The sequence below is a fragment of the Amphiprion ocellaris genome, chromosome 1 (genome assembly GCF_022539595.1).
Source record: "Amphiprion ocellaris isolate individual 3 ecotype Okinawa chromosome 1, ASM2253959v1, whole genome shotgun sequence".
NCBI classification, from domain to species: Eukaryota; Metazoa; Chordata; class Actinopteri; family Pomacentridae; genus Amphiprion; species Amphiprion ocellaris.
In genome coordinates, this window is record NC_072766.1 from 11,363,598 (window position 1) to 11,386,485 (window position 22,888).

The window sequence follows — 22,888 nt, forward strand, 5'->3', positions numbered from 1 at the left end:
AACTGTATTCTTTTCATTGTCCAGCCATCTTAGTAAAACTGACTTCATGAGTAAAGCTACAGATGGGACTGTTGTGGACATCCATTTAGAGCCTTGTGCCGCAAATTTCTTTTAGAGGAAGGAATACATACAAATTCATTTTCTGCTAGCAAAAGCACCACAAGTGGTGAAATATGCACAGATTTCACTGATGCATTGCTTTAATTAAACTGTAGATAGTCAGTTCATCATGAGGACTAGTCTGTAACAACTCTGTTGCTGAAATAGGAAAACATCATTCACAGCTTCTACAGAGGTTAGAGACAGCAAATTTGGAAAGTGTAGAAGACGTCTTAGATCATTTACCTCTCTCTATGAACATTACACACACACAAGTAGTAGTAAGTTTCTCTTCTCAGATTGAGAGTGACTATTAACCAGCACTGGCTTGGTCTCCTTGACTCTCTGCCTGAGGACTGGTCCAGTTGCACCTCTATTTGACCTTTAGACGCTTGCATGAGATGAACCATAAAATAAATTGCATTGCTAATAAATTAATCTTGACAGTCATTGCCATTTCAAAGAGTATTTGTTTTCACTGCGGTCCAGCTGCATGAGCCATATCCAATTAGAGGTATCCTGACCAATAAAGAGAGTTGTTTCATAATGTGCGACATACAACACACACATATATGCCATAACAAAAGTTTCATTATTGAGCATGAAGGGTGAAAGTGGAACAAGTTCAAAAATGGTGTGACAAATGGGGCCCTTTGTAGAGGTGTTGAAAGATGAGTTAGTAGTGAATTGTGGTGGAGGTGGTGTCATGCAGATGCCTGTGCACATTGATGCATTGGAAAAGTGACATCAACATCAACAGTGAAAATGGCTCATTGATGACCAGGGGAGGGCTAGGCCGTATATAAAGGAGAGAGTCGTCTTCACACGAAAGACCGATCAACAAGTTTGACTTCTTTTTCAGACTGATACAGTCCTATTGCAACCAAACCTGCCAGACGTTTTTCCTGGATATAAGGACAGAAAACCTGGTAAGAATGACAGTTGAATATGATCATAGAAAAAAAAAACAGTTGCTGTTTTTTTTAACAGGCAAAAAAAATAAGTTTTGTAACCAATAGTTTGTTTCGTTTGTTTCAGTTACTCAACATGTTTTCACTGAGATACTTGCAAACACTGGTGCTGATTATCTTCCTCACCAGTTTCCATATAGAGGCTAAACCACTGAGGTAAAATCTGTTTTTATTTCAGGGCTTCATGTTAGGAAATATCATCTTTGGGCTAAAAATGAATAACTAATAATGAATAATTATCATAAATAATTCATTCATAATGGAATTCTTCCTTTAGTGAACTGTGACATTTTGTGTCTCTGCAGAAAGAGAACCATCAGTGAAGTACAGCTTATGCACAACGTTCGGGAACACAAACAAGTCGGAGAAAGACAAGACTGGCTTCAGGAAAAATTAAAGGAAATAATTGTTGCCAGCTCCAAACCACAACATGGACAATCGGGAAATATTAAAAATCTTTTTTCAAATTATGCTTTTGGACCAAACTTAAACAATAGGTGAATACAACTTTTTTTACAGTCCCATATTTATTACCAAGCAGCCTCACACAAACTTTTTTGTAGCCACCATTGTTCTCTTTGCTTGTCTTTTTATTGTTTTTAATTACTTATTATATGTATTTTATTTATTTATGCTTTTATTTATTGTTTTTTTAAATTTATTTTTGCTGTAATGCTATTTTTCACTATTCATTTCTTGGTGAATGATAAATATTTGAATTTTTTTTAATCTAATTAATTTGTTTACATTCTTTTTCTAATTCGCCAGTAGCATTACAATTATTAAAGTCAATATCTCAGTCTGTATGGGGAAGAAAATTTTTAATGTAACCATAAACTCTCACTCAATATATGCCTCTGTATTTAAAAGAAATGTTGTTTACTGCATACTCTATTGTGCAAGTAGGGACCAAAGGACCAATAAAGCCGTTAGTCTTATATGTTCTGCCTGTATATCTTCACTGCACATCATAGGCATCTTCTTATGTAGTTACTATAGATAGAAATGATTTGTTTGAATTCTATTTTGACTGGCATGATGGGGTTTTTTTTGCCTGTACTTTCATGGAGATCAAGTGACATTGAGATTGTGATTCCTTCTACTTCAGATTTTTAGCATAACTTTCTATTGCAATTTTGACTACAGTGCCACTACAAAACCACAACCCAAATGTCTCTGAACTTTATCACCTCAACCTTTACTGATAGTCATATAAAATCAGACCTTTTTTATTCTCTGTACTGTTAGCTGTTCAACCTACAAAAGCTCAACAAGGATCCTACACTTTCTGGCTTCCATTATTTTGCCCTTCATTACATAAAAGACTTTCTGTATTTTATTTTTTTAAGGATATCCTTCATGTAATAACTTTCACTCCTTATACTGAAAATAAATCTCCTTTAGTTTAGTCATCTGTAACATTTCTTCCAGTTTACAAAATCGATTGCTGTTTAGTATGGCTATGTAAGCCAAAATGGTAAAGATGGATTAAAAAACAAATAACTTACTGTGCTACAGCTGAAACACAGTGATTCGATAAACTTGTTTTCTATCCATTTTGTTTCCACCTTGGCTGCTAAACATCATATACTATATTTTACTTGATGTCTTTCTATTTTCCTTGATAAATGTACCCACTGATTTGATCAATGATGTCTAAATTGTGATGTATTAAATGCATTATTCATTCTCTCTGGGGGTAATTTAACCTAGGATCAACTAACCAAGACTGAATTGAATCCATGATGTTATCTGTAGCATCCAACACATATTGCCTTACATTCAGGACTTCAACCTACTATATTGATTTGTTATTAGATCTTAACAAGCAGGCTGTTTTGCATCTGTAGAAATACTGAGATTGAGCTTTCTCTGCCTCTTTGTATCTCTCTTAAACAAACTCTTATTAGGCTGTCCATCTTCATTTATTCTCAATGTCTTATGAGAAACAATGTCTCCACTGCAAGGTGTGATTCAGCTACCGTAGGCACAATTTAATTAGCTTGGCTTTTTTTTTTTGTTGTTGTTGTTGTTGCAGTGTCATTTTAAATGTCACGGTATCTCAGAACTAGTTTCCAGAGGATGGGGCTTTAAATCTGCTATTTAGGATCCCACAGCATCAAATGTAGTCTCCTTTCTATATGCTGTATATATTCCCTAGAGAGCTTTATCCTGTTCTGCCCTCCTAGGTTGTCTTAAAGGCTTGACCTGGTTTATCCACAAGCTACCCCGCCATGAACCAATAACCCTTTCATTGAGTCTTTGAATTATAGATATTGTGGATTCGACAAGTCTAATACTGGAATTATTATGTCTGTCATTCCCCATCCTGGACTACTTACAAATAAACCTGATTTTCTATGATTTATTAATCAGATTATTTGTGTCTGTAGCATGACAGGAGCATGAAACCATACTCTAAATAACTTGGTTAGAATTGTCAGCACTTTCTATTTTCTTCCAGTTTTAATTCATCTTTTATATTCTTTGTTTAAAAAAAAAAAAACTATTTTTGTCTTCTGTGATCTTAATAGAAACTGTGAGACTGACTGACCCTGAAAAGGATGAAAAGAAGCTCACTTCGAGGAATAATATCAGTGTGAATTGATGACTGGAGAGAACTTCAAAAATAGTGCTAGTTTTCCTTTGGCTTGTTATTTCATAACAAAATTTTGGTAAGATGTTGCTCGATTTATTTTTAATAATACTTAGAAAAACATCTATATGACCAAGAGTCAAATCAAGTCAAGTCACTGTTATTTATAGCCATGGAGTGCTCTTAAGTATAAAAATAAGACTGGCAGTACAAATTAACCCAGCACATTTAAATATTGAGGTTAAGACCCTACATTGTTATTTATGGTGGGAATTTACCTGAGTAAGTTAAGTATTGAAACACAGCTATACCTTTTTATAATGAATAATAAGGGTCGGACCATACAACATTATTAATTAAGGAGATTAATCTAACTCATTGAAATATTAAGGTTAGGACCCTATAGTATTATTAATTATTAATAATTAATAATGTTGACTAATTTGGAGCTAAAGTTACACCTCTACAAAAATATACATGAAAACAAATAAAGGGTTTTCCTGAATTCCTTATGAATATGCTTTCGTTTAACTTTTATTTGTATTGTTTTTCAATTAAATTTAATTACATTTTCCCCTCCTTTTGTCTTATTTCTATTTTGTCTTTCTTTTTCTCCATTATGGGCCTTACCTTACAGATTATATTATTTTCTTAGATCCCATCAGAAGTTGTTTTTTTTTATTATAAATCTAATCAACGTTTGTAATTTGATGCAAAATTCTGTTCTCAACTTTTTTTCTATATGGCTGTCGATATCCTTTTTAAAAAAAATATCTGTATTACGGTTTTATGCTTGTGCTGTACCCTGTACATTTTTACATTTTAAATAAAGCACGTAAAAAAACTCTTCTCGCATATGCAACATATCGCGAGATTTGCGAGACTACAGTCATCGCTCTTTATTCTTTCCTTTTTAGGAAAAAGTACAATCCATCTAATGGTTGCTGATAGCAAGTCAGTCGCCTTCACATAAATTTTATTTTCAAATTTAGTTCACCTTTCAGCCAAAGCTGATGTAAATATCAAGTTTAGCAGCATTTGTGTTTTCTAGCTTTGTGTGCGTCAGCACGTCCATCCTTTAACGGTCGTCACGTCGCACGTCAGCTGGGTGAGTGTTTTGAAAGGAGATGGCTGGTTAGCTGGATTATACTACAACGGAAAACGTAGCCAGCTAGGTAGCTATTTTCATGTTTCTGCCATATCTTACTGGAATATGAAAGGGTGTATGTCAGTACTGTTGGGATAACTTCAATAGCTACGCCACCGTCTCGGAATTTTATGTTAATACTGTTCGAGAGTCCCGCTAGCAAAGCCAGCTAATATTAGCTAGCTAGGTATGCTAACACAGCAAAGTAGCTTAGTCGTAGGCTGACTCAGTCTGACAGCAACGTTGACAGTGTTATGTTCTGAGATTATTAATGGTCAGGCAGACATTTAATCATTACCGTGGTCGTTGAGCTTCGTTTACGTTCAAGTTGTCAGCACACTTGAAGTCAGTGATACAGTTCGTTGTTAATGTACAACAGATAGCCCGTGCTCTGCTCGGGGCTGGTCAAGGGATCGAACTGACTTGTTGATTTCGCTATTAACTGTTGACCAGATTATGAACGGGGAAAGATCCAGTCCGGACTCCCCCCTATACGGGTGATGGCAGCACGTCTGCAGTCATATGACAGTAACTCCAGTGACACCGAAAACTGGGAACGAAAAGCAACGAGCCGACCTCGCAAACTCTGCAAGCATTCGAGGTGAGCCAGATGAAAATCTGAAACCTCCAAGGGAAGTTCATACTAGATTATTTAATCCCATCCATTGTCAGAGGAACTGGGCTTTCACATATTTGTTGCTTGAACTGTGAAATAATAAGTGGGGAAGGGTAATATATATTAGGTGTTGTTTAAAGCTCAAATTTATCGGATCAGAAAGACGCAGTGTCTGTTTCTGTGTATCACATAAATTCTATATATGTTGTACATGGACCCTGCCTGCTATGAAGTCCCAGTGGAACCTTTGTGTATAGTATAAATGTTGTTCATATTGATTTTGAAGCAAACAGTAGATGATCCTGTACTATAGTGAAACTCGACAGAGTAGTGCAATATATACAGTGAAACATCTATTTGTCAAGATTTTTCCAAATAGTTTCTACCAAAGTAAATATCCTCCTAATAGCTACGGTTACAGTTGGTGATGTTGAAACTCGATCAGCAGGGCTGTTTTTATGAGATATTTGTAATATTTGGAAAACAGACACTTAATTCACTACTAGTTAAAGACACATCATGTTACTTATGTAGTTTATTTGTATTCCACGTTGATCAAGATGCTACTTTCCATAATGGGAAAGTAATTTCCAAAAAGCATTAAGTGATTAATTGTATTATTGTATGTGGTCCTAAGCATTAAGGTTAGGTTTGATTATGGATAGCATTTGTCTCCACTCCTCTTAGATAATGCAGTAACCCTAATCTAACTTGTACTACGCTATGATGTCCTTCATTCTACCCGATGAAGTACTTTTCCTGTTGCATTTCAGATATATACAAAGAAGAAGCAGGATGACAGAAAAGAGTAGGCCGGAGGCATAAAGATGTGTGTTTTTATTCTTGGACTTTGGTTGTACCTGTGATGGTCAGTGGTTGTGTGTGACTGAACATTATTATCCTGCAGTAATGCCTGTCATCTCAGTTTTTCATGTTTATATGAATGCGTGTACAGATTTTTTTTTCTGTCAGTAAGCAGATTTGATCTTTCAAAAAAAAAGGAGTCTGTTCAGATGGTTTACTTATATCATATAAGAAGTCTGTCAAAACTGTTATTCTAAGTCTGCGTCATGTTAGACATCAGTGCTGATGGCAGAAGGAACTGGCAGCACCGAAAGTATGTGTGTCATTGTGGTTAGAGGCTTGCAGAAGGTGGTAGGTCTGGTCGGTCTAGTTGTTACATATGTTTGTAAGGCCTCTTATACAAGGCTGTTGGAGTGAATGTGCTCTACATTATAATAATGTTTTACACTCTCCTTGCTTTTAAGAATAGTTGTGTGTAAACCGGATGATGGAGGTTTAAACTGTGTGACAACCCTGTTAAGATGACATATGTCCCATGTTCTGACAGAGGGGTTATCTGTGTATCTTAATAGCTTCACAGCTATAAATTTAAAATATCCTCTGGCCCTGAGGAAGAAACATTTTAAATGTGTTTGTCTTCAAAAACAGCAGTCAGGCCCGAGCATCTCGAGTGGAGGCAGAACAGAGGAAGATGAGCCTGCATGGTGCCAGTGGGGGCTGTGACCGCTCACGTGACCGCCGCCGCTCCAGCGATCGCTCCAGGGACTCTTCACATGAGAGAGAAGGCCAGCTCACTCCCTGCATCCGCAACGTCACTTCACCCACCCGCCAACACAACAGTGGTGAGTATGCATGGAAAGAATAGAGGGCTTATATGGAAGTCATGTTCGAGTTCTGTAGCTCTTGGCAGCTACTGTTGAAAGCAGCTGACTGCATTTATCAACTTTGAGCTCAGACATGGTTTATATCTGTGCTGTTTCTGGCTGTGAACAGATCAAGACGATACTTGTGCACCTGCTTGTCTTCAGACCAAGACCACTTGTAGTCTGACTGTCCAGATACAAGGCTCATGTTCTAGTATGGCTCTTTCCAGTCTGGTTCTTTTCGATTAGATGTCCGAGATATTGGATTAACTTAAATGCATGCTGAAAATAAAATCTGTTTGCTCAAGAATGTTTCTCGAAAACCTCCAAATTAAGCTGCAAATAATAATGTAAATGAAGAATTAGAATACTTGTTTTTGATGGGATGTTCGTTCTGTCAGTTGTGTCGTAAGTTAAAAGAGAAACTCTCCTTGGTGAGTCATTGTTCTGCCTGTCTGTGTGTAGACCGTGAACGAGATGGTGGCCCGTCATCGAGGCCCAGTAGTCCACGACCTCAGAGAGTCTCACCCAGTGGCTCCAGCAGCAGCGGGGTGGTGAGCAGTCGGAACAGCAGCTTGTCCAGTACTGAAGGCACCTTCAAAAGCCTGGGAGTTGGAGAAATGGTTTTTGTCTATGAGAATCCTAAGGAAGGAGGTGCAAGTGCCACTGTTGGAAATCGAAACATTAGGACCTCGGAGAGAGTCACTCTGATTGTTGACAACACACGCTTTGTAGTAGATCCTTCTATCTTCACGGCACAACCCAATACCATGTTGGGCAGGTACAGTACACTCTGATCCTCATCCTTCTCTGTCCTCAGTCATTATAGCCACAATAAAAATACTGAGATAATTTTTTTTATTTGTAAAGAATAAATTAAGTTGGTGTGTATGGATGTAGATATCGATGAGTTTTTGATATTTTGGATTGCTTGTTTCTTTGAAAGAATAAACCAAAGCTTCTTTTTTCAGAATGTTTGGATCTGGAAGGGAACACAATTTTACACGCCCCAATGAGAAGGGAGAGTATGAGGTGGCCGAGGGCATTAGCTCAACAGTTTTCAGAGCAATTCTGGTCAGTCTCTCTTTAACAATTTCTCTTTTTAAATAAATGATGGTAGAGTTAAAGAATAGAAACGCAGAGTATAATACAGTGTATTTCAGCTGCACCACAAGCACCTCTTGTAGTATCTAAAAAAGTGACATCAAAAACTGATGGTATTTGTTAAAACTATTAGTAGACTGTAGGGAGGAAAATGTAATTTACTTTGTGATACAGCGAGTGGGTGATATACAGTTTACTGAGAAACTGCTCTTGGTGACATCTTTGAAAAGGTGTTTGATGAAGTGACATTTTACTGTCAGACTCCTCTGAAATGCATCACAAGTCTGAAAAAGAAACCTTCAGCTACCATTACAAATAGACAGCAGCTGCCTTGGTACATACACCCTTTGAGAAACACTTCTTCATTTTGACAAATGTATGAAGCTAAAATGAAGAAATCTAAATGATCTGGGTTTTTTTCATTGCTTAACGTACTGTCATACATAGTACATATTAGAGGCCTTAAACGGTTAACATTTGCATCTTGTTTTCTGACTAACTGAATGCTACCTGTGGCCTACTGAGAGCACATGTAACAGTTTAACAGACTTGGCAATGAATAAGTTTTGTAACTTGCGTAAGCAAATCTTCCATTGGATTGAAAAATACTCAACCAAAGCAAGATACTGTTACCGAGTTCTTTTTATAGTTTTCTATTTAAAATGTAGCTCAAGCTTTTGATTTTATTAATGTACATTTTATGTTCTAAGTTACTGGATTAATAGAATGTTTGAAATGACTGCATTCTTTGTGATTTCTGTCTAATTGCCAGGATTACTACAAATCTGGGATGATCCGTTGTCCTGATGGAATCTCTATCCCTGAGTTGCGGGAGGCATGTGACTATCTATGCATCTCCTTCGACTACAGCACCATCAAATGCAGAGACCTTAGTGAGTATTTTCCCTGGGGTGCTGAAGCTGTTAGTGTTACATATTAAAGGTGGCAGTTTGAGTCCAAGTCGACTACAGAACAGCGCTGCCTTGTCACTTTCACTCTCTGTAACTTCACATAAAGGACATAAAAATATGTCTTGCAGTTAATTGAGGTCATTTTCACCAATCTGTTAATAATGCTGATTAACATTTTTTTCCTTTAATTTTTGGCTTATTAAGACACAAAAAAGTAGCACAGCCCAGTGTTTCCCATGCTGGAAAGTCATTACTTTTCATTAATAGTCTATCAAATTAAGGATGAACAGTTAACCAAATTAACATGTCGTTTAAATGGCAGGATTTTTTGTCTGTGTTTGTTTGGTATTTTAATACAAGGCATTTTGAGCATGGATTCCACCCAGAAATAGCTTTTTAAAGTCTTATTCCTCTTATTCTTAAGATACAGTGATTGAGCTCAGAGCCATTCATGTATTGACGTGTCTGGCATCTTTCCTTCTAAACACAACTCTTAGGGAACATATTGTTTTTGGGTGTTATTTTGTTTTTTTAGTGGCTGCTGATGGGTTTTTGTAGCTTTTATTGCCTTTTCTGTGGAAGGAGAGTGCCTGAAACTGTAATGACTGCAATGTTTGGACTCAAACTGCATTTGTTCCTCACTGCTCTCACTACTTTACACCAGTGCTTTAGTACTGTGGTACTAAAATGCTGCTGAAATGGAGGCAAGGCTATGATTTTTGTGAACTGTAGCACAAGTTATTTGCTGGAATACAGTGTCAGATATACACTACCAGTCAAAAGTTTGGACATACCTTCTCATTTAATGTTTTTTCTATATTTCATGACTATGTACATTGTGGATTCTCACTGAAGGCATCAAACACATGGAATGAATAAGCACATGGAGTTATGTAGTAAACAAAAAGTGTGAAATAAGTCAAAACATGTTTTATATTTTAGATTCTTCAAAATAGCCACCCTTTGATTACTGCTTTGCACACTCTTGGCATTCTCTTGATTTGCTTACTTACCTTTGTGTTTGCTTTTTGAACCTTTGCTGAAGTTCAGCTCATAGTGGACCCTAAAGAGTACTGCTGTAAGTGGACTCACATCGTCTAATACATCCTTCTCTTCTCTCACCAGGTGCCCTGATGCATGAGCTGTCCAATGATGGAGCTCGGCGTCAGTTTGAGTTTTACCTTGAGGAAATGGTTTTACCTTTGATGGTGGCTAGTGCTCAGAGTGGAGAGAGGGAATGTCACATTGTGGTTCTTACTGATGATGATGTGGTGGACTGGGATGAAGAATACCCACCACAAATGGGAGAGGAGTACTCACAGAGTGAGCATCCACTAAGACATAACACAGAATGCAGTCAGGTCTTTGCAAAATACAGAATCCCAGAATGGGGTAAATAATGTTGTTTTTGTTCTCCTTACAGTCATTTACAGCACAAAACTGTACAGATTTTTCAAGTATATCGAGAACCGAGATGTTGCCAAATCAGTATTAAAGGAGAGAGGATTGAAGAAAATACGACTGGGCATTGAAGGTAAGTTGACTTTCTCAGTAATAAACAATACTGGTTTTTCACCTCTCTTCTGTGCTGTTGTTTGAGTGAAATTCTTCAGTCTCCCGTTTTGAGTAACTGACAGTTAAACATTTGAAATAGAACGCAATAATACCTAGTGTATATTATGTGTGCATAATAACACACTGAGGCCCATCAGACAGCTATCATCCAGAAAAGATGTTGGTAAAGTGTCAATCAATGTGATGATGTCTGAACTGGCTGACCTAATGCAGAGTGGGAACAATGAATTAATAATTTGTTAGGTGACTGACAACAAAATCATATGGGTACACCAGCCCAATAGAAATATTTACAAATTGCACATTGGGTAATCAGTAGATAAGAGACATACCTATAACAACTGTCATCAGCCCAATGTTTATATATTATCCTAAGAATAATACAGTATGTTTACCAAGATGCAAAATGAAATGTTGACTGATCATATGAAGTCCATCTCTATCAGGTGATTGATTTTAGCAGTTTGATGATGATAGTATTAAAAAAAAAGTGAAGCACATGAGGTCAGTCAGTTTAACAGTTGGTTCTCTGAGTTAACATGCTTGTAAGACAATACTAGGTTAATATACCAGCTGTACAAGACAAAGTAAAGACATTGTTGTGTATCTAGATGCTTGCTTAGATCAGGGCTTGCCTGAATATTTTTTACGCTGCTCTCTGATATGAAAGTAAGAAACCTGCCAAATCTAATCAAGGAAAAATATCAAAATAGGAAAAGTATGTAAGAAAACCCTTGTCATTGTGGAGATATATCAGAACTTCCTCTAAACACGTGGTAGATGACTCCACCTACAGGTTGAGGTTATCTCAGCCCACGATTGGAGTGTTGTTGTGTTCTGCATTGCTGAGCAGAAGTTAACATGAACTGAGCTAATAGTTTTGTTGTCTCCGTCTCAACAGGTTACCCCACATATAAAGAGAAAGTCAAAAAACGACCAGGAGGTCGTCCAGAGGTCATTTACAACTACGTCCAGAGGCCCTTCATCCGCATGTCCTGGGAAAAGGAGGAGGGTAAAAGCCGCCATGTGGACTTCCAGTGTGTTAAATCTAAGTCCATCACCAACCTGGCGGCAGCAGCAGCAGACATCCCCCAAGACCAGCTGGTGGTGATGCACCCCGGCCCCCAGGTTGATGAACTGGACATCCTACCTAATCACCCACCTAGTGGGAATCACTACAGCAACAACTACAGCAATGAGCCTGATCCTGATGCACCTTCACCTGCTGTCTGAGGACACACTGGTCCTCTTTCAATGCCTCTGCCCCTCTCCTACTCTTCTAGTCCTCCTCCCAGCATGCTGCAGCATGGAGCGCCAGGGGCACCATTACCATATTGCCTTGACACCTCCTTTGCAGCCTTAGAGCCTCAAGAACCTGGATGACTGTAGAAAAAGAAACATGAGGAACACAAGACTGGTGAAAAGAAGAGTTCACTATTGTTTTCATTTTGTTTTTTACTTGACCAAAGGAATTTATTTTTGTTTGGAAAAAAAAAAATCTGTAAAACACATAGTATTAACATTATTATTTACAATGTTATTGTAATTTGATGGGTTTGGCTGAGCACTCTTGTGTTGTCACTGTTTTCTCATAGGTTTTATTTCACTGATAATTTTGATTGATTTTGATCTCCTGGGTGGCCTAACTACTAAATGTGCTTTGGTGGGAAGAACACAAGACTCGCTACGGAGAAAATACGACTTTCTGGTAATGGAGAAAATCAGTTATCGCCACTTAGTGTCATGATCTCCAGTTGAACTCCTCTCAGATGTCTTTGAATCTTGTAATGGGATATGTAGTCATTGGCTGGATCTGATATGTGATGTTATGCTTCTCCCGCAGCCAAGATATTCAGCAGAGCACAGGCTGTTGTGGTCAGAATCTTTTTGTGCAAAGCTTGAAATTGTTGTTTAAAAATAAAATATAAAATCATGAAATAAAGACAAAAGTAAATACTTTGTGTATAATTAATGCATTATTGTAAAATCTGTTAATTTAATGGGAGCTAAACGGGAATGATACAGGGACTTGGCAGACAAGTCCATTATTTAAAAAAAACAAAAAAAAAAACAAATACAACGCTTAAGAACTTTATAAGACTAAGTAGACAAATAGTAATGTATTTTGAATAGACATATTAACTTTTTTGTACAGATTTAGAAGATAAAGCGATACAGCATTAATGTTTTAACTGCTGTTCTGCTACATGTTGAAATATCTGCCCTTTATTAAATTATGCAGAACTGGATCAAGCCACTCAAACGTCCTCGTGACATTTTCCTTGACAATGGAAACCCTTCTTGCCTGATACAAAGCTAAAATAAGAAGTAAATATGAGTTATTTTTTTTAAAAAAGTTTCTTGTGTATGATGCTGCTTTGCATTTACCACAATGGAGATATAAATTATGGACAATGAAATGGCAATAAACAACTCATCTGATCACTTAAAATAAGTACAATTTTAAGTAGTTTTCTAACCCTAACCTGAATCAAAACAACACGTCGATCTATAAACTAATACTGTGTTAGAAAAGGAAAAATATGTTATTGATAGAAATTAAGAAAAATTCACTTAAAGTCAGGAAATGGTCTCCAATAGCAGCAAACTTAAAGAAGACAGTAAAAAGTGATCACTGACTCAGCCGACCTCATTCTGAGCCTCGGGGTCCTGACTTAAATAGTCTGTCTACTTTAGTTTTTAGCTCCTGGAACAGACAGAAAGCTCTGCCTCTGGACCTCAAAGTGCAAACTGATGCATGTGGTTGTAGAAGGTCAGAAATATAAACAGGACCCACATTGAAAATAGGGTTATTTTTCTTAGGTTGAGGGGCTGCTTATCATTTTATCCTCTTCCTAAAATGACAAAATATTTTTTCTTTTTACCAAATGTCTTGGAGCAGTCCATTAAAACTTCCAAATGTACAAAACATTATAAACATTACCTTGTTCAGTTATTTACACAATTGGGGTATAGCAAGATACTTGGAGGGGGTTAAATGGCAGAAACAATCTGCTTGATATGAATGTCATAGTGAGGGGTAACATTTGCATTTTGATGGAATATCTTCGCCTTCCTTCCTTGCTGGTGGTCTATTAGCAGCTATCTTCTGTCATTTGATTTATGTTGATAAACGAGGAACAGCAGACATGCAGACAACATAATTAATAACCCCAGTCACTACAAAAACCTGACCCGGAGTCTTTAGGAAGAACTTCTTCTGCAACTTCCAGTGCTTCAAAAACATGCTCTGTGACTTGCAATATTGTTGAATGGTCTGGCGCTGCGCTGGCTCATTCCTTCTCCCTGCAAAGATTCTTGCCTTTTTCCACCAACAGGTTTTTCACAGCTGCAGGGACCATCGATGAAACCATCTCCTCAAACACCCTCTGGCCCTCTGAGATCACAGTGAAGGTCTATCCTTTCGCCAGGTGTCAGTAAACAGACAATGTCTCTTTAGGTTTAGGAGATATTTTTCAAAGGCTGGAGTCTATCCCAGCTGACTTGAGGCGAAGGCAGGGGACACCCTGGACAGGTCACCAGTCTATCACAGGGCTACACATAGAGAGACAAACAATCACACAATATAAAATCATCAATTAACCTCAGCATGTTTTTAGACTGTGGGAGGAAGCTGGAGTATCCATAGAAAACCCACACATGCACAGGGAGAACATGCAAACTCCATTTAAAAAGATCCCAGGTTGGGGTACGAACCAAGGATCTTCTAGCTGCGAGGCAACAGTGTTAACCACGATCCACTGTGCAGCCCCGCGCTAGAAGCAAATATTCTTATTAAATTATATTACAAACATAAAAAGTCAATCTGCAGGTTGGTTGCTCAGTCGATCTGCTTTGATCTAGACTAAAAAAATCTCAACAATTGGCAGTTAGATTGCTGTGAGACTTTACAGACATTTATGGTTTGGTGGATGAATTCCACCTACTGTGATGGTTCATTGGTTTTACCTCTGGCACTGCTGTGACATTCACATTTGTGGTTCACAGCGAAATATCTCACTAGTAATCTGATGGATTTCCATCTAATTTACAACATATTAAAAGTCCTTACATGATTCTTTTGAACAACTTTTCTGACAGCAGCGATCAATTTTTTCACTTCTGCTGTCATATATTTCAACATCTAGTTGATGGATCGGCTTGAAAAATGACAGGTATTCGTGGCCCCCACACATTGTATTTAAATGACTTTTGTAATCCTCTGTCTTTTTCCTTTAGTGCCTCCAGCAGGTCAAAGTTTTCACTCTCAAACAATCTCAACACTCAGCACATGGACTGACACAGAATTTGGTGCAAATGTCTATCAGGTCAAGATAATGTATCGTATCGATGTCGGTGAACTTCTTAGTTTTAATCTACAACCACTATCAAATTTGTTGCACACATTCATGTTTCCTAGATGTAATAATAATAATAATAATAATAATAATAATAATAATAATAATAATTTTAACTATTGTGATCTCCTTATTTTGATTTAGTGTCAATATTTTGTATTATCTCATACTTTTTATTTATGACCAAAGACCTGCAAAACTAATGACCCCTTAGCTTCAACTGGTGTTTAGAGCTCATTAGCAAATATCATAGTTGTAAATGTAGTCATGATAGTTGGCTGATATACAGATTTACATCAAGCACAGCCTAGCATGGATTCAGACACATCTGCATTTTTAAAAAAGTACAATTAAAATGTTTTACAATACATAATTTAAAAATATTTATGAGTCTGAATAACAATCTGCTTAATTAAAATACAACATAAAATAAAACCTAAGAAACTGCAAATTAAACAAGAGGCAGATATAAAACCTGATTTAATATCTTCAGCTGGAAAAGCTCAGTTTTACTTACCTGACTACAGTATTGGTGGAGACAATGCACTCCACCTCTTTGGTCCAAGGGTTCATAAAACTGAACCAGCAGCTTCTCAGAGTGATGAATGAGCCGTCTTTTATTTTTAACTTGTAGCAGTTTGTATCGATCTTCTCTCTCATCTGCAGCACTTACAGCCGACAGCAGCAGAGGGGGACAAGGGCAGTTAATGGATGGACTGTCCACAGTTAAAATGAGCTACAGCACCGTTTTTTTTTTTTTTTAAACTTATTTTTCATTTTTTACTGCAGAAATGGCATCAAAGTACTGCAATATCAGCAGAGCAGACTGCCATATACTTATCTGTGCGCATAGACAGCAATCCTTGTCTTTAAAACATCCTCACAAGTTGAAGATATGTGTAATTATTTAGCTGTTGGTTTGATGCACACCTTGCCTGTGACATTCTGCTAAATGAGTAATATCATCTTCATGAAGGTATTCATAGAGCGACGTTCCCAGCAGCTCCTGAGGAAGATAAGCCAGGACAGCAGTAGCCCTAAAAAGAAAAGAGAGAATATTCACTTGAAAGTTTTTTAACAAATCAAGAAATAAAGAATCACTGTCTGAAACTTACAGACACAGATTTCTAACATGTCATTACATCTACATGGTGCAAGTTTCTGTGGTAAAATGTTTTCACCTTTGATCAACGAAGACAAAATTTCCATCAATAGCATGACGTGAAACAAACTCCAAGGGTTTGATCTTGATGGGATTCTGCAGCGGCTGCAGAACAGCTTGAGGATGTAACCGACCGACAGCCACCAGGCAGCTTAAGTTACATCCATCATTGTCCGGCTCGTTATTTTCATCCAGATCCACCACAGTGGAGGGCCAGTTTTTTAGGTAACCTGTGCTATGGATGGTGCAGAATCTTCTACGATCTGCAAGAAAAAGGAACAAAATGTACTATATAATGATAAGTAATGTTAATACATGAGCATAATTAATTGATTAGTCAACAGAGAACAATAGATTAGTTGCTACTAAGTGAGGGTTACTACCTGTTGAGGAAAATGTTTCATCTTCTGCATTTCTGTTGCACTTCATCCTGCAGAAAAATGAACGTCTCACCCCCGAAGAAAATCTGAAAGACCCTGGGCTGATGTCTGCCTTCGGTGAAAGACCACCTGAAAAAACAAACATTTAAAAGAAGAGTGGAGATGGCAGCCTGCGAATTACAATTTACAAACCACCGACTAGTATCAAAATAGCACCAAAGCAATTACACAACACACACATATATAGATTACCTTTTTCACTGATATCAGTCTCTTGTGGTGCAGTATCTGCTGAGGACAGCTGCTCCTTGATTTTGCTGATGTCTTTAGGGTGCAGGTAATCAAAGAGGCTTTTTCCAGTCAGCTCATTCTGCAGATAAACAGATGAAACACCGGAGAGGTGAGGGAGCAAGATAAAACACTGTCTGTCACTTTCAGAATGTACACTGATAGGGTGAAATATGCAGCACACTGGGTTGGGATTTAGAACTGATTTCACTGAGCGGCACCTACCTGACTGTAGTGTAGGATCTTGTGTACTGATTCAGAAACAAACAGTATTTTTCCTCTTTCACAGTCAACAACAAACAGGAAGCCATCAGCTGCCTTTGGACGACAGATGAGGATCAGACAGAGAAAAAGACTTTTGACAGGGAGGATCACAAGTTATGCACTGACACACAACCAAATCTGAAAACTATGCAGACCAAAGGCTCTTGGTGGCACAAACATTGTTGTATTTGTTGTGCAAATTCACCTTCACCCTCAATCAGTTGATTTTCTGGCCTGCTTTTGGTTCAAAGTGTTACAGCGACACCATTTTTTAAAATGAATATATATATAATTTTCCCCATTTCTCAAAGCAGTGCCAGGACATTCCTTAGCATGCATGGAAATATAATACTTTAATACTTCCAACATGCCCAGAGATGACCTTAGAAATCAGCCAAAGTCACATCTCATACCTTTGGTCAAGAAACACAGCTCATATCTCACAGTCTAGCACTTCAAATAAACCGGTCTTGAGATTACACACCACAGTTCAGCTCTCTTTTTACCTCCACAGTTTTGATAAAGACACTGCATTAGTCTAGGTGCTGGCTCTAAATGTCTGTAGTCTCATGATCCTGTTTTATCCTCACTGGCAAACCTCCGAAACACTTTAAACCTGCATTGAGTGAGTTTTGGCCACTTGGAGGCAGTGTGGCAAACTGGAAACAAACCACAGACATCAGCTCTAAATTAATATATTGAACATTTACATAGATTTAGAGACTTTTTTTTGCTGTCTGCTGCAATGGAAAACATTTGTATGAAAGCAGTAAGAGAAAAGAAAAACAATGAGATTATGTGGTATTTCACAGCAGAAGGAGTCTTAAACACCCCGGAGTGCTGAGGTGAGCTGCAGAGTTGAGTGATAATTAAGTTGATTGTTCGTCAGCATGAAACGTCCCCTTTACATTCACTCTGCTGATCTGATTCATTTCCGATTTAAATCACACTAATTACAGCAGCTTCAAAAGTATATTCTGTAATATAAATATAAACAATGACAGCAATCCTACTTTAATAATTGGTAATACAAGCTAATATAAGCTGGAACTTTTCACTTCTAAATTTATTTGCAGGGTTTAAAATCCAGTAATAAAGACTTTAAAGCTCCAAAAAATAAATAAATAAATAAAATACAAAAATAAAAGGCCTATAATTCCTCCATCTGCTGCCCATCTGCTTCCCCTCACCTTACCTAACTAATCCTCCTTTTTCCTGAGAGAGAAACATTATCATTAAACTTATCAAACTTCAAAATAAAATGCTGTATTCAGTGTCAATGGATGTGGTTCTGCTGGTGGATATTTTGTTGGAAAACAAACACTAATATATTCAATATCATCACTTTTTAACAAATATGTTTGTTCCCTCATTATGCTGACAGAACATGTAATCTGGTCAGTATTAGATTTGCTTTGAAATGTATTTGCTGTTGTATATTAGTTAGTAATTTCTAGAAGAACAGGGTTGCACATTAAGAGCACTACACTACCCAAGCACGCATCTTGAGACTCATTCAGTGATGGTTCTTAATGTAGCCATTAAATTACTCTGACTATGACAAACACTCTACAAATAGTGACTTAATTATGTGGCTGTCTTTCATCAGTGGCTTGCAGAATATGTAAGTCATGGGTCAGCTTTTCTGCTCATTTAACTGAACACCATGAATGGAAGAATATCAGTGATGCTGTGAGGATACGTCTGTGGGCAAAGTAATAATGAGATAAAATCTACTGCATTCACACAACAGAGGAGACACTAGCTACTTTTTTTTAATCAACAAGCTAAATAAATGCAAGATTTTGTTGTTTTATAATATCAATTCAAATAAAAGTGACAAGGATATTTGGGCTTCAAAATTTTTGAAAAATAAACCTTCTCTTTTACAGTTTTCTGCTCCATCTTCATCAATAATAGGTAATAAACTGTCAAAAGCTTGATTGGCTCAGCTTACACATCAGTGGTAAAATTTTAATTACATGTTTTATTTGTTGTTTGCTAACCATACTCTAATCACAGTAACAGTGTTGCAAATCCATGCTAATGTTAACTTTCTCCTAGGAGTAGAAGCTAGATATTTAGCTAGCTGTTACTGCTGACCAAGAAGACAACATTTCTGATGGAAAAAAGTCAAGAAAAAAAGTCAAAAGAATTTGTCTTATCCTGATAATATGCATAACAGGGTTGCATGAGGTAGAGTGAGACATTCAGTCAAGGCTGACAATGTTATGAAAATATGAAAACCAGAATAGAGGACATAGCTTTGCTCTTCTCATTCTTTTGGAAAACTGACGATGTTCATTCCAGCGTATCATGTGACTCACTGTTTTCTTCTTCTTCTACCAGCTAAAAAGGTTATGCTAACATGTTGTGGGACACATGTTCCATGCATAATAAATATTATCTAAAATATTATTTAAAAATTTTTCCCACAATTCAAAGAGATATCAATGAAAAAAATAAAACAAAAAAAAGGAGATTTGAATCTCATTTTAGCGGTTTTATTTGAGATTCAATTTGGTCGTCAGGGGGGTGGGACAAGAGAAAAATGGCATTTTAGGGAGAACTCCAGACTTACTGGGTATTTCAAACATTCTTTTCTACTAGTTTTTGTAGATTTGGTCTCAAGACAAGTACATTTATACAACAACTGCATTTTTTAGTGTTTTGCACATGGATTTTTTTGAAATTTGATGGGTGGGACATAAAATGTCCTCCAATTCTGGAATGACCCTGCTGTTACAGTTTCTAAATGTTTGCTTTGTAGCACAACTTGATTTGAAAAAAAAAAACTGATAAATACTGTAAAGTTTTACGTGTCAATGTTACAGTCTTAGTAATGTACACTGTGCATTGCATAATTTCATTTAAAGCACAACCACATACCCTCAGTATTAGGTGTTTGAGCTGCTCATCTGATAAGAAAGCAGGTTTGTGATGAAATTCTGTGCAACAATTGGCAGCAGAACCTGAGACAGAAACAAACTGTGAGTCATTTCCCAAATCTGAATCATTCTCAGTTACGGAGTGTGAAAATATCCAGTCTCTCACCTTGTAATGTCTTCATGTGCTGGACCGCCATCCGCAAGACTGAGAGTTTGTCCACTTTGCCTGATTTAGTTTTGCATGTGGGTACTAATGATGCCATCTCATCAATGAAGCTGTTCATCTTGTCCCTGCGTCTCTTCTCTAACTGACTATGAGTCCTCCTGCAGCAAGACAACAAGGAGATACTCTGATTTTCATTCCTGATTCAACACCATCATGTGTAAAGAGAAGGAGCTGTGGTTACCTGACATCCTTATGACAGCCTTGCTTGTCATCACAGTTCCTGTAGACAAAAAATACTAAATTAAAATAGCTTAATAGACAAATAACAAATGAAAACAGCACTAAAGTAGTGTTTTGATTCACAGTTCACACTAAATAAAATGAAAAAGAGGTGAACCTTTGTAACACATAAATGAAACCAACCTTTTTTTTTTAAATAACAAATTCAAATTAAGAGGATGAAGTGTATTTATTTATTTTGTAACAATACTAACTTTTTTTTTTACAACTGTGATTCAGGATCATGGTTTCATTGTGCACTCTGCTGGGGTTTTGTTAATACAGTGTAAACTTTGCTAGACAAGCATACATGCATTTAATGTCACAATCTTAAGTTGCCATTTTTTTAAACCAAATTTCATTCATTAATCTGCAAAATTCATTCTTCAGATGAAATATCATAGGTAACAGCGATATGGCCTTTTGGCAGGTCATTCTAAATATTCATTTTGAGAGAATAATTGTTGACCAAAAAATTTGTCGTAAACTGCTTACCAATAGTACTATTGCAGAGCTGAGTCCACAGATTTACTTACAAGTATTTGGTGGAATTTGCTTTCCTTTCGCAGGAGAACTTCCTGCTGGTTTTGGCAGTGGAGCTGTTGATCAGGTTGTTGGATCGAGAGGACATAGATGAAATGTCCATGCTTTAATCTGTCAAGTCTATGTGGAGACAATTCTGGAGAAGTACTGATGATATTGCATGAAGTTCAGTTATTATTGGGCCAATATTAGACTTCTCCCAGTGACAAAACAACTGAGCATATGAATTAAATGTACATATCAGTCTTAAAGCAGCATGATCAAATGGTACTTACTGCATGTGAGAGCAGGACGTTCTTATAGCGATTCTCCACTCTTCTCATTCAGCAGCTGCACAGACAGAATACACATCTGAACAAAGCAGCTCAGAACTGGATGTGATTTATATATAAGAGGAAACTAAACCTCAGTTATCTAATTGAAGCTTAACTTTGTAAGCGCTGATCAGATAACTGGCTAAATAACATGACTTAAGTGGATGTGTTTACATTCGACTGGAGACTCAGCTTAAGTGTAAGTGAAGATTAGAATCAGCTCCACATAACACACGTTGTATTTGATCAACAGGCTCTCATGTAACTGCCCCTGTTAAAAGGAACCCTCATATGAGATAATCATGTAACAGGATGCTGTTTGTGGCTCAGATGACACGTTCGGCAAGTTTCTCATCTCCAACTATTCACTCACGGACTTCTAAACTTGTTCTGTCCGAGCAAAAAATAAATGGATCTAAAAACTTGTGATATTTTCAGGTGTCTTATGAAGGAATCCAAAAATAGAGAAATGGTGCAACTTCAGCCTGCAAATAAAAGCTGAAGAGAGAGAACAGATGGTGGCAGTAATCACACACCTCTTTTGATGTTATCAAAGTCAGTAATGTGAGCTTTTTGTTGGCTTGAGGGACGAAAGCTTTATTCCAGTTTCCAGCACAACATCCTCAAATTACCAAGCATCATAATCCCTGTTTTCAATCCCACTGTTATTAGTCTGCTTTCAACTATTCCAATTGTATAACATGTTTCATCACATTAAAGTGTCAGGGCTCCCTCCTCTGTCCCAGCTTCAGCCTCCACCTGACCTCCCTCATCCTCCCTCTCCCCCTCCTCCCTCCTATTCCTCTCTCCACCTTCCTGCTCTGTCCAGCTGCTGTTCATCACTAATCATTCATCAATGGAACTCCTGGCAGCTGTGGTGCAGCACACCTGATGATCATCTCCACCATAAAAGCTGGCTGCACACTCCACACCCTGCCAGATAGTAAACTCTGCTCACGCAGTCAGTCGTCTAGCCTTGCACCTTTGCTGAGATTTTTCCATTGAAAAGCTTTACCTTGACTAAACCCTGTTTCTCTTGCCTAGCTCCGCTGACCCAGCTGCCCGGTTCCACCTGCTCTGTCCTCCCATCTCCTGCACTCCGGATCCAGCCCTGACCAGACCTCCCTCCCTCACCTTGGACCTGCTGCCTTCTCCTGGATCCCCTGCTCGTCGTGGAGGGTCTCTGCCTGCCATGTGCCCCCCTCGGCTCTGGAAAACACCCCGCCTGTCGCCCCCCTGGAACGAGGCCCTCCTGCCCGCTCTCCGCCACCTACCTACCCCATGGAGAACGCCAACCGGGCCGCCGGTTCCTGGTACAGTCACCCCCCCAACCTCCCCTTTAGTTCAGTTATTCCAGTCACCAGTGTTCCCACCCCGTCCAGCACTCCCCTTTGTTTTTGTTAATAAAATCCACCTTTGTTCTTGCCTCAGTCCCTCGTCTGTGTGCTCTCTGCTCGGGTTCACCCCCACGCCGTGACATAAAATGTCATTAAATTATCTTATTTTCATAATAAGATTTTATGATATTGCATCAGAACTGAATTTGACAATATTTACTAA

At 37.8% G+C, this 22,888-nt stretch overlaps 2 protein-coding genes across 5 annotated transcripts; one reads left to right on the plus strand and one right to left on the minus strand.

The window, feature by feature from the left end:
• The first annotated feature begins 4,606 nt into the window (after positions 1-4,606).
• On the plus strand, positions 4,607-12,642 carry btbd10b (BTB (POZ) domain containing 10b). 4 transcript variants are annotated; one of them, XM_035958207.2, is made up of 9 exons: positions 4,607-4,841; positions 5,267-5,414; positions 6,885-7,075; positions 7,562-7,877; positions 8,068-8,170; positions 8,973-9,093; positions 10,237-10,434; positions 10,535-10,645; positions 11,588-12,642. In XM_035958207.2, the coding sequence occupies exons 2-9, from the start codon at positions 5,314-5,316 to the stop codon at positions 11,917-11,919; spliced, it is 1,473 nt and encodes a 490-aa protein (XP_035814100.2). In that variant the 5' UTR covers positions 4,607-4,841; positions 5,267-5,313; the 3' UTR covers positions 11,920-12,642. The 4 variants fall into 4 exon arrangements, with proteins under 4 accessions (XP_035814100.2, XP_023148139.2, XP_054869243.1 ...); XM_023292371.3 differs by having other exon boundaries at positions 4,611-4,841; positions 6,882-7,075; XM_055013268.1 differs by having other exon boundaries at positions 4,611-4,774; positions 6,882-7,075.
• Positions 12,175-21,352, minus strand: bmal1b (basic helix-loop-helix ARNT like 1b). The gene is made up of 10 exons (XM_055013274.1): positions 21,008-21,352; positions 20,434-20,472; positions 20,193-20,350; positions 20,028-20,110; positions 17,100-17,192; positions 16,839-16,956; positions 16,590-16,715; positions 16,226-16,469; positions 15,562-16,081; positions 12,175-14,241 (listed from the first exon to the last, which is right to left on the minus strand). Exons 1-9 carry the CDS (start codon positions 21,115-21,117, stop codon positions 15,952-15,954), a joined length of 1,101 nt encoding a protein of 366 aa, XP_054869249.1. The 5' UTR covers positions 21,118-21,352; the 3' UTR covers positions 12,175-14,241; positions 15,562-15,951.
• Positions 21,353-22,888: the final 1,536 nt, after the last annotated feature.